This window comes from Piliocolobus tephrosceles, chromosome 1 (assembly GCF_002776525.5).
Source record: "Piliocolobus tephrosceles isolate RC106 chromosome 1, ASM277652v3, whole genome shotgun sequence".
NCBI classification, from domain to species: Eukaryota; Metazoa; Chordata; class Mammalia; order Primates; family Cercopithecidae; genus Piliocolobus; species Piliocolobus tephrosceles.
This window is the reverse complement of record NC_045434.1, coordinates 100,207,058-100,219,472: the sequence shown is the minus strand read 5'-3', so window position 1 is coordinate 100,219,472 and position 12,415 is coordinate 100,207,058. Positions and strand designations below refer to the sequence as shown.

The window sequence follows — 12,415 nt, the reverse complement described above, 5'->3', positions numbered from 1 at the left end:
CTAAACGAAAAAACTGTTGAGCAAGAAGAGCCAACATTCTCCAAAACTTCCCAAACACTGAAATTCTTAACAGTCATTCTGAGTTTGTATTTGTCTTAAGCAAGACCCATAACCATTATATAACAAAAACTGAGATGAAGAAATGTAAAGGGAACAGGGAACATTTTAAGACATTTGAAAACTGTTCTATATTTGGTTATTCCCTGAATTATATCAAATAAACTATGGTTTCTAGAAAATAAATTTAATTCTGCTGTCACCTACAAAACATTGTTTTAAAGTACAAGTCCACAATCTCTTACTTAAACCCATAGGTCAGATTTGTTTCAGAACACAGAACTCTTCAAAATGTATAAAAAGACTATAGTACATGTATAATATGTTATAATAATATATGTCCCCAGCAGATCTGAAACAGCATCCTATAATCACATTAAGTGGGATAAATAAAGTTGACAAACAGCCTCATGTCTATTCAGGTCAGGTTTTGTATCATTTTAGAAATGCAGATAAAGATCTGCTGTCTGGACACTTGCATATAATCCAAGGTGTTAGAATAAAAAATATTTCTGAACATCTTCAAAAGAAGTGCCTGATACCTGTATTTTGGACACAGAGATCTCTGTTCTTTTTATACAGTACATTTCCTTCATATGGCACATGTGTTTCAAGTTGTTTTACTCTTAACATGGTGCTAGCCTTCTTCCTGACTTCTTACTTTCACTCTCAGTCCCAGGTAAGTTATTTCCCTCAGCTAACTGACCCGAAAAAGGTAAAAGCTACACTCCCAGAGCCAGTTCCAGGTCTCAGCTCCTGCTGACCTGATGGCATTCAATATCAATTCTGTGCTTTCTATAGGTCTAACCAGGTTCAAAATAGTCCTGTATAAACTTTTCTCTTCCTTAGATGGGTTCCCTAAATTACTGCTTCATTCCTACTCTCCAATTGTTTCACGTTTAAAATTTTGCTAACCAACAGCTCACAGTGGCTTCATTCTTTATTCAGATAAACGGCATGTGTTTGTTTCCTAAACTCCTGTTCACTCTTCAGTGCTTCTTTCCATCTCTGAACCTGATAACCAGTCCAGTCATCAATTAACAGTGGCACTGAGATGATGCCAACCAGATGTATATTACCAGGTAGATATACATTTACATCTTATCTCTATTTAACCACAACTATTACAATGAATTATAACACAATCCACATATATTTGCAATAAAAAGGTTTTTCATTAACTTCTTCCTGTTTACACACCTCACTTATAAGCAAACAGCAAAAAACAAGAGAAAAGGCAGCAGTCCCTGGAGAACCAAGGCCAGCTATAATTCACAAATGAAATGCAGCTATAGCTATTGTTCACAGTATCAAATTGGTGTACACTGGCTGAAGTACTCAGTACTCATCTACTTCAGCTCTGTTACTACAATAAAGTTGCAATGTTTATCAAAAGTATGCAACACATAAATTAGTATCTGTCTTCTGATGACAGATAAAATGCTGTTTTGAATTAAGTGGGCCAATAAAATTCAATAAGTTTTCTGGTTATATGGCAATTATACATTATTTCAAACTGCGTTTGTCATAACATAAATTTTATATGGGCAGCACAGCACCTACCTGAAAAATGTTAACTAATTATAAATGTATTTAAACCCAAGTGACAATTAGGAAATTATAAATTTCTATCCTAAAGCTACCTCTGCAGAAATACTGAAAAACACTGAAAAGTTCAACACTGTATCACCCTTTCTATCTCTCCATGGTAAGACATAAAGGTTAATTTTCCTACACAAGGGAACTCAACACAGGCAAAACTGAAACTGAAATTGAAAAAAGTGGCCAGGTGCAGTGGCTCACACCTGTAATCCCAGCACTTGGGAGATAGCTTACACCTGTAATCCTAGCACTTGGGAGGCCAAGGCAGGCAGATCACTTGAGGTCAGGAATTCAAGACCAGTCTGGCCAACATGGTGAAACCCCATCTCTACTAAAAATACAAAAATTGGCTGGGTGTGGTGGCAGGCACCTATAATCCCAGCTACTGGGGAGGCTGAGACAGGAGAATTGCTTGAACCCAGGAGGCAGAGGTTGCAGTGAGCCGAGATCGTGCCACCGCACTCCAGCCTGGGCAACAGAGTAAGACTCTGTCTCAAAAAAAAAGAAAGAAAGAAAGCCAGACTGACACATGTCCAGGGCTGGAGTATATCTCTCTCCTTGGAGAGTCATGCATTGTGGGCCCAAGAGAATCTAAGCACTTTTTCTGATAACATTCACAAGAAACAGAAAAGTTTACAGTGGCCTGTCAAAGGTGAAATGCTTCCTGGATAACTTTCTACTTAGACCAGTTCCTTCTGTAGACTTTAACAAAGAAGACAGCACAGGTCCTTTTGGAGTAAAGCACTGTCAGAACTTTCATTTAAATTATCAGAACTCCAGGACAAGTAGAGTTGGGTAAACAGGCTATTCAACTGCTAGAAATAAAGGAAAGCTATCCAAGAAAGTTAGAATAATTTAAGTCTTTAATTTTTAATCACGTTATAGCTGAAACTACAGTATTTCCCCAAAATAGTAAGCACAAAAAGCAGAGTAATCAGGAAAATCTCTATCTGAACCAGTTTTAGGTAGCAGAGATTACATTAGAAGAATTTCATTAGGTATGATAATGGCATGTGATCAGTAAGAAAAGGCCCATATATTTAGACACGGATATCAAACTATATGAGGATAAAAATAACATGATGTTTGGGATTTGCCTGAAAATACTGCAGCAAAGGAAAAAAAAAAAAAAGAGGGAGAGAGAAAGCAAAAGGAGCAAAACTTTCACAATTTTTAATTAAGGTGGCTTATGAGGGGGTTCACTGTACTGAATTTGCCACTGAATATTTGTTTCAAAATATCCTTGACATTTTTCATGATAAATTCTTGTGCAGGCTACAAAACTATACAACGCACCACAATCCCAATATATGCATGTGTGTGTGCGCGAAAGAAAATACTGTAAAATATTACTAGTGAGTATCTCTGAATGGTGGAATCACAGAGATTTGTATTTTTTCCTTTGTAATTTTTAGTATTCACCCATTTCTCTAAAATAAAGCTTCATTGCAGTGGCGCAATCTCAGCTCACTGCAAGCTCCACCTCCTGGGTTCACACCATTCTCCTGCCTCAGCCTCCCGAGTAGCTGGGACTACAAGCACCTGCTACCACACCCAGTTAATTTTTCGTATTTTTAGTAGAGATGAGGTTTCACCATGTTAGCCAGGATGCTCTCGGTCTCCTGACCTCATGATCCTCCTGCCTCGGCCTCCCAAAGTGCTGGGATTACAGGCGTCAGCCACAGTGCCCAGCTGTATTACTTTTAAAATAAAACAAATCTATTAAAAACATCAGTATCCTAGATTTCAGAAAATGTAGAGGGAGATAATGTTAAGCATGCATTTCTTCTAAACAATCCACTTACTTTTCTACTATAGTGCTATATGGTAGAGAAGCACCATTATGATTAACAGGAAAACGTCTCATAGGCAAAAAAGGCTAAGACTGAATTAGATATTATTATATTATATTGTAATATAGATATTACAATATAAAATTGGTAGATTTGTGTTCAAATAAGTATGCATTTGTTTTAATAAATGGGAATTTTTATCAAGCAAACAGGTTTTCCCAGTGTATCTTTACTAAAATAACATTCTCAAAGCTGGTAATTACTTCTCTTTCAAGATCTCGGCTTTGTAAAATAAAGATTTTCTAGTGTTCCTCTACATTCCTTTTTCTACAACTGGCTAGAAAACTTCAAGAAATAAAGCAAGATCTCTCTTTAACAAGGAATACAGTGGTCACTTATATTCATCCTTCAGAAATAAATAATTTTCCACTCTAGTTGTAAAAATGTCCATTATCATCTGAATAACCACCAGATACTTTGCAACTACTGGACAATGCTTTCATTCCCCCAATCTGAGGAGGTGGAGGTGTGGGGAAATAAAAACTGTCCCTGATACAATTACCAGGATCTTCCTACTATCTGAAACACAATGCCATGATCTTCGCAATGGCTTCTCTTCCCTTTGATAACTTACTGCAGAAACTTCATTTTGTTATGAATTTGCAAATACATGGTAGTCTCTGGCTAAGTGAAAAGGATATAATGTCAACATAAAGTCTCCTTCTCCACCCTTACTGTTGTTTAAGCTACAGATAAATACCTTTCCCTTGACACTAAGCCAAAAGGAAGTTTACACCGTGTTATGCTATACTTGGTTCTAATAGTTCCGGATTTTAGTTTACATGAAAAGTCATAAAAGTAGACTGGCTTCACATAGTCCAACAAAAAGGCTATAGAGAAGACTCAAATTATAGGATATCTTAATTGTGGCTTATGTTCCCCATTACACAAGGTCAAAGCTTTGACTTTCCATAAGAGTTACTACTAATACTTCATCCCATTAAAATCCCAATGAAAAATATAGGCAACTGGGATACTAGAGGGTAAAGAAAGGCCTGTGTGGTTTTTGGTTTGGAATAGTAGCCTTTTTGAAACCCAGGGAAGGAGGGAAGGATTAGTGAATCCAAAGTAACAGGAGTCATGGTATCACTGAAACTCTTCATTCACAAGCACTCATCTAGGCATCGTTCTCTCACATCTTAGTGGCAGAGCCCTATCCTAGGTAAAAAGCTAGGTTAGCTACCACCAAGCATTTTACATCTGAAAAGCACCTCCTTGAAGAAGATCCAATTATTTTCAAACTGTTTTTAAACCTCTAAACTCTTTTAAATAAAACCTCACGTAAAGATCAAATACATAGAACAGAAAAAAGTAGAACTACTCATAGTGGAGAACAAAGGGGTTGAAGACCTACCAGTTTAGTATCTGCTCCCTCCCTCCCTCCCTATAAGAGGCAGCTTCTCCAACAGTGAAAACCCTTGGGTTCTTTGGAACACCCTTTGAAAATCAGTAAATTTGTGAGCCTGGAGAAAGACAGAGAGAGGTATACAGCAGGTTGATAATGCCAGTAATCTTTCTTTTTACAAGGGGTGAGGGGATGCCAAAGAGTGGAAAACAAAATAAAAATAGCCATGTTATAAATACAGACTGTAAGATTGTATGTATAGCATTACTACACATCTATGAAATCAAATATATATACAATCTGCCCGGGCACACTGGCTCATACCTGTAACCCCAGTACTTAGAGAAGCTAAGGTGGGCCGATCACTTGAGATCAGGAGTTGGAGACCAGTCTGGCCAACATAGTGAAACCCCCTCTCTACTAAAAATACCAAAAACTTAGCCAGGCATGGTGGTTCACACCTGTAACCCCAGCTACTCAGGAAGCTGAGGCAGGAGTATTGCTTAAGCCTAAGAGGCAGAGGTTGCAGTGAGTGAGGAACACACCACTGCACTACAGCCTGGGCAACAAAGCGAGGCTGTCTCAAAAAAAAAAAGGACAGCCGGGCGCGGTGGCTCAAGCCTGTAATCCCAGCACTTTGGGAGGCTGAGACGGGCGGATCACGAGGTCAGGAGATCGAGACCATCCTGGCTAACACAGTGAAACCCCGTCTCTACTAAAAATACAAAAAACTAGCTGGGCGACGTGGTGGGCGCCTGTAGTCCCAGCTACTCCGGAGGCTGAGGCAGGAGAATGGCGTAAACCCGGGGGGCGGAGCTTGCAGTGAGCTGAGATCTGGCCACTGCACTTCCAGCCTGGGAGACAGAGCCAGACTCCGTCTCAAAAAAAAAAAAAAAGGACAAAGAACCAAAAAAGTAAGTATACAATCAAGTACTGGGTGGTAATGTGAGCAAATAAAAATATAGCTTTGATGAGATTATGGGCAATCTGTTATTTCAATAATATTTTTGCAATAAAATAATGTATTTTAAAAAGTTAAGGAAAGTATTTGCCCAAGTTCTCATTCACAGTTGAGAAAATGAGGCCCAGATGTGACAAGGATCATGTACAAACACTCAGGGAATCATCTACAATATTTAGTCAACATTTTACTTACAAAGGAGTAATAGATTATAAAAAGCACAGCTTTCAACTACACCAAAAGCTACAGTTGAGCTATTTTGTCATTCTCAAAAGCACAAATTAGTATTAGGTTAAGGGGACAGATTTTTTTACATGCTTTAGAATGAAAAGCATTGGGGCAATTCAATAAACACTTATTGATCAACTTATAACTATAAAACTCTTGTTCTAAATGCTACGTAACATGCAGAGACAACTAGTACATGGGCTGCTCTTCAAGAATTTATAATGCACTGAGGAAGACAAACACCTCTTATGATAAGCTAGAATGAAATAAAAGCATGAACAACTAATTCTAACTTGGGACACAGAAGAAAAGGTCACAGATCAAATATTATGTGTAGTGAACCTTAATGAATGAGTGTAAGTTCCCCAAGTGGCAGAACTACTGCACAGTACAACTCCAAGAAATGACCTTACAAGGTGACCTAGCTAGGTAGAGAAAGGGCAAAGGGCACATCAAGCTAAGGATAAACATAAGCAAAGGCAGGGAAAGGTGAATTATTTCGGGGAAAGGTGAATTATTTGGTTCAGCTAAAATGTTGACTGGAAATATGGGTTAGGGTCAGGTTAAGGCATTAAAGATTAAGCCAGCTGGGCTAGGCGCAGTGCCTCACACCTGTAACCCCAACACTTTGGGAGGCTGAGGTGGGCGAATCACTTGAGGTCAGGAGATCAAGACCAGCCTAGCCAACATGGTGAAACCCTGTCTATACTAAAAATACAAAAATTAGTCAGGCATGGTAGTACAAGCCTATAATCCCAGCTACTCGGGAGGCTGAGGCAGGAGAATCACTTGAGCCCAGGAGGTAGAGGTTGCAGTAAGCTGAGATTGCCCCACTACACTCCAGCCTGAGCAGCAGAGTGAGACTCTGTCTTAAAAAAAAAAAATTAAGCCAGCTTAAACTTAAGTATTTAACTTGTGCTTCCGGAAAAGAAATCTAGCAGAAGTATGGAAACTAAGGAGGGAAAGAGACTGAAGACAAATTAAGACTTGAGTGAGAGAAGCCTTGAATGGAGCATCAAAAATAAAAAGACAATTTTTGTCACTTTCTGCTAGATCACGTTGTTTAATGTAGTATGAATCAAAATATTAGTGACATGATCCAGCTACCTGAACAATTTTAGTATATCTCAAATAAACTTCAGAAGAAATATGTACACGCCCAGTACCTTCGCTTTCCCAGGCCTGGAGCTGATCTTGATCCCTTGTAGCACTGCCCAATACCTCTCGAGGCACAGGCTCCATTCGTGCATCCACATTCTTTTGGTGAGAAGACTGGTTAAATCCTTCAATGGCCTTTTGGAAAAAGAAGTTCAGCTCCTCAAAATTCATGGCCTGGAGCTCTGCATAAAGTTCTACCTGTTGGGCTTCTTCAAGCTCATTCCAGAAATGTAGTAGGTGCTCTTGCCCAGCTTTGGACAACGTGAGTTTGAGGTCATTAATGTTCATAATGGTCTAATAGCCAAGCTCTGTAGAAATAGGGGTGTAATGTACGTACCTATAAACCGAAAAGAGAAAAATAATTAATGGCACGTCAAAATTCAACCTCCAAAATTGAGGGGGTTTTTCCCCTCTAAAATAAGAATATTTTTAAAACTTGATGTTAAAAAAAATTAACTTCTGCTTTTCCATCAATCAATATTTGTAAGAGATCAAACCTGTAAGACAATAATATGCACCAGGCACTTCTAAGTACTTTACCTTCATGGTCTTGTTTAATTTTCAACAACTCTATGGCATAGGCACTATTATTACCACTCCTTTACAGTTGAGAAGACAGGCAGAGAGGCTAAGCAACCTAACAAATGAGTGGAGCTGGGATAGGAACCCAGGCAGCCTGATGACATGGCTCACACTCTTTACCACATTTAGTTGTCTTTGTATTAGTCCTTTGACCACTAAGCTACCACTGAAAGAACACCTGACTATTTTACATTTAAATGTTTTCCTTGTATCTCTACTGATAGAAATACTATTAAGTGTTGTAGTCAGTATACCGAAATATTCAGGAAGACAGAACTACCTATAATAAGGAAAAATACATTTCATTTCATTAGCAACTTCTGCAAAGAAGCAATAACACATCTATTGTCTCTACTCACTAAAAACTTGGGTCCTCCTTAAAGAGACAAGCAATATACATGTAACAATCAGTGAATAAGACAAATGTTTTCTAAAGAGCTATATTCTGTGATAATATAGTAAAATGTTAAACTTCATAGTGCTAAAAAATAAGAAAATGAGGAAATATTTAATCTACTTGCCCAATATAGACCAATGCAACAGGAGATAGGTGTTTTCTAGAAAGGTCACAAACAGGCACGATCTAGCCGTATGTTAAGGGTTGGGCAGACTACATAGATAAGATTAGAGGCCAGGCATGGTAGTTCATACTTGTATTCCCAGCACAGGCCTCTGCTCAGGAGTTCAAGACCAGCCTGGGCAACATGGCAAAACCCCACCTCCACAAAAAACACAAAAATCAGCCAGGTGTGGTGACATATGCCTATAGTCCCAGCTACTCTACTCAGGAGACTGAGGTGGGAGGAACACCTGAATTCGGAAGGTCGAGGCTGTAATGAAGCATAATCACATCACTGCACTCCACCCTCAGCGACAGGAAATTCTATCTCAAAAAAATAAAAGATTAGGAAACAAGCAGAGCCTGGTGGCCATAAGGAGCAAGTATGTGTGGGATGGAAAGCAGTAAGGTTAACGTATGACAAATGACATAAAATGGCCTGGGGTAGGGCTAGATCATGAAGAGTCTGAAAACTAACCAAAAGAATTTAGACTTTAGAGAATAAGTAATAGAAAGTGAACAGTAAATTCTCAAACAGGGCAGCGTTACCATGCTTTAAAGAGATCAGAGAAAGGAGCAATGGCATACAATAGATTGTAAGGAGGGACAACTAGAAGCAGGAAAAGAAGTTAAAAGAGAATTGCAGGTATGAAATACCAAAGGTCTGAACCAGATTAGTGGCAGAGCAAGTAAGAGTAAAAGGAATAAATCTGAGGGTCACTGTAAAGAATCATCACTGCATTATAACTGCTTCGATGTGAGGGACAGAGGGAAAAAGTAGGTACTAAAGACACTTATCTTCTCCTACGAGAACAGTGAAAAGTCATACACATGGTAGTTCAGAGCACAATTCTAGACTCAGCTGAGCCACTTAATTTCTCCATGCCTCGGTTACCTTACCTGTAAAATGAGATTAACAACAGTATCTACCTCACCAGGATCATTAAACATCAAACACCATTTACAAGCTCAGATCTAGAGAATCTACATCTGTGTGTTCTCTGAGGTGGTAATAACAACACTTAGCTTTCAATGTTCGTTATGGTATTAAAAGGCATTCCTATTGATTTATATAGGTTTCAAGAGTCATGATGCTATTATTTTTTAATTTTAAAAAATCACATTAAAAAAAGACACTTGAGAGGAACAGATTTATATTAAATTATTTTCCAAGGAATGTAGTTTTTCCCAAGACCTCATTTATGCTACTGCTTTGCCTCTGATTTAAGAGAGTACATTGTAATAGGAAGATCAGCAAGGAACCAGATAACCAAAGAATAGGAAGTCCCTGTTCTTGGTCCTTCTCCATCATTTGATTCTATGCAATCATTTTACCTCCCTGTGCATATACTTCCTCATGAATATAAGACAACCAACCTTTCTCACATGCCTTCAAGAGAGTCAAGAGTAAAGAGTGCTCTGTCTGCTAAAAGGCATACACAAACATATTATTATAACATTTTAAGATATAAACCAAACTTTTCTAAAAGGTCATTAGATACTCCTCCACCTTCAGGCACTTGGAAAAATGAATCCATGCAAATAAGATACCTCATAGGGCCGGTCGCGGTGGGTCATGCCTGTAATCCCAGCACTCTGGGAGGCCGAGGCGGGCAGATGATGAGGTCAAGAGATGGAGACCATCTGGCCAACATGGTGAAAACCCATCTCTACTAAAAATACAAAAATTAGCTGGGCATGGTGGTGCGCACCTGTAGTCCCAGCTACTCAGGAGGCTGAGGCAGGAGAATCGCTTGGACGGGGGAGGTGGAGGTTGCAGTAAACCAACATCACGCCACTGCACTCCAATCTCAAAAAAAAAAAAAAAAAAGGTACCTCATAGGTTACACTTTGATATCTGGACCTAAACCACTGGTCACATGTACTCATTTACATGTTGTATAATGTTTATAATGTAACAACCATACTTGAGTTTTAGACAAGCACAATTCATCTATTATATTTATCTGAGGCAGATGTAAGCATCTTCATGCCACAAAAATAGTACCATATTTCCCATTAATGATGTTTAGAGGCGTGTGTGTAATGGTAAGCAGCAATGAACAGAAGAGTTAAAAGATAAGAATTTTTATTTTGATAACCGAAAACTGAAAAAGTTGAAAATCTGCTCTAGAAATTATAACAAAACTTGGTACATGCCCACAGCCTAATCCATCTGCATCAAAATATATGACAAATTTGGTAATAATCCACCATTATCAAAATATTTTTATTAGAATTTAAATACCAGTATTAAAGAAATCCAGTATTTCTCCCTCCTTTTCTGGCCTCCCCCATCCGGCCCCCATCTCTGCTGGTATATGTATGCCCTCGAAATGATTAAGTAAACCTTTTACAGCTTTTAAAACACAGTATCAGCGTTGAGACATAACCACCAACTGAACCCTATAAATGCTTGGCAGCACAGCCTAAGAAGTCTTTCTTAGCTCCACCTAAGTGAGCCAACTGACTAACAATGAAGGAATAGACAACTGCCTTGAGTTTCCGGCGAACTCTTGGGTCCACACCCAGTGAATTTCACCTAAAAGTCCTTAAACTTTTGCAATACCAAATGACACACACATATGATCATAATCCTATTACCTGATTCCAGATTTCATAAACCATGTAGAAGTAAGTGTAGCACAGCGTCAGGCCAAAGTTCAAGCAGCCAAAGTTCAAGCAGCCATATGTTCAGCATATATGTACTTAGCCCTCCAATACCATCCTTCTGTTTGGCCAAGCAAGGGGAAACCCAGAAATTTAAATTCTCTCACTACCAGTATCATGGCAAACCAAACCAAAAAAAAAGAAAGAAAAACGTGGCAAGCAAACAGGTTTTGTCCCACTGTCCTGTCCTCCAAATGTATCCTATCTTTGTCAGAGCTCTCAATTCTTTTTCTCATATATTCAAGATACACGAACTCGCTTCCACCTGACAGTTCCAACGATCTTCTGTCCCACTGGAGGCCCCCGTACTTGGTATAACTGTCCACAAGGCCCTAGCCTGAGAGCCTCGAGGTCTCTACTGCCCACTCGGGAGAGGCCCCACTCCCAACCCCACACGCCTACACAACCCCCTCGGACTCCAGACACTGGCCCAGACCTCCTCCCACAACGCCTCCAGTCCATCTGCGGCGAGATCATTCCATCCCTGGCCCCGCCATCCACCCGGCTGCCCAGCCCACACACCCTCTCGCCGGGTGGCGGAGGACCCGGTGCGACTGAGGGGCGCACGGGCTGGGGTGTGTGTGTGCTCGGTTGCCCGCGCTGTGCACGTTCGCGCGACGCGTGTCCACGTCTGAGCGCGTGGCCTTGTGTGCGGCGGGGCCAGGTCCTCCGCCCGCCCAGGTCCAGGACCCCGTCATCCCCTCGCTGGGCTGGGAGCCCCTCACCTTCCTCGGCGCTACCGCAGCTACGCCTGTCTCCAGCTCCTTCCGCGCGGCCACTCATCGGCGTCCCGCTCCCGCTCCGAATATATACCCTCATCCGGGGGGCCGCGGCGGCGGGGCGGGCCGGGAGCGGGGGCCAAGGGGAGCGCCAGCCCCGGCCACCCCGCCCCTCTCGCCACGAGTGGCTGCCGGCGCCGGGAGGAGTGGAAGCCGACCGCCCAGACACGTCAGCGTCCGGGGCGCAGATGACGACGCGGACGCAGCCAGGGGCGCCGGGGCGGGGCTAGGGAAGGGGGCCGGGCATGAAAAGAGTAACCAGCCGGGGGCGGGGCGGGGCCTAGCGCGTCACTCATTCTCTGGCCCAATGGGGATAGTCCTCGAGCACAGTCGGCTGCCCAGTCCCTCCAGCGCTCTGGCTGAGCCTGGAGGATATAAGTTGGGTCCGCTAGGAGGGGCCACGCCCGGTCCGGCAGAGAGCGCCTACTGGGTCCCAGGACTCCTGACGTCCCTAGGTTGTACTGAGACGTGCGAGCCCGAGGCTCTTGGCTCAGCGGCACGAGGCACAAGCGGGCCACAGAGATGGGCAGGGAGCTGTGTCCCCAAGGTGGCGGATTTCCGAGCCACCTACGCGATGGTTGGGAAAGAGCGGCGGATTTTCCTGCGGAGAAACTTTCAGGG

At 41.5% G+C, this 12,415-nt stretch overlaps 1 protein-coding gene across 2 annotated transcripts in view; it reads right to left on the bottom strand.

The window, feature by feature from the left end:
* Nucleotides 1–11,897, bottom strand: part of UAP1 (UDP-N-acetylglucosamine pyrophosphorylase 1) — a 37,902-nt gene extending 26,005 nt beyond the window's left edge. Inside the window, exons 1-2 of one of the 2 annotated variants that reach the window (XM_023190351.2) lie at nucleotides 11,741–11,897; nucleotides 7,213–7,541 (exon numbers count right to left, since the gene is read on the bottom strand). In XM_023190351.2, coding sequence (XP_023046119.1) covers nucleotides 7,213–7,492 — 280 coding nt within the window. In that variant the 5' untranslated portion in view covers nucleotides 7,493–7,541; nucleotides 11,741–11,897. The remainder of the gene's footprint in view (nucleotides 1–7,212; nucleotides 7,542–11,740) is intronic. The other variant, XM_023190352.2, reaches the window with a different exon arrangement.
* Between the last annotated feature and the right edge of the window lie 518 nt (nucleotides 11,898–12,415).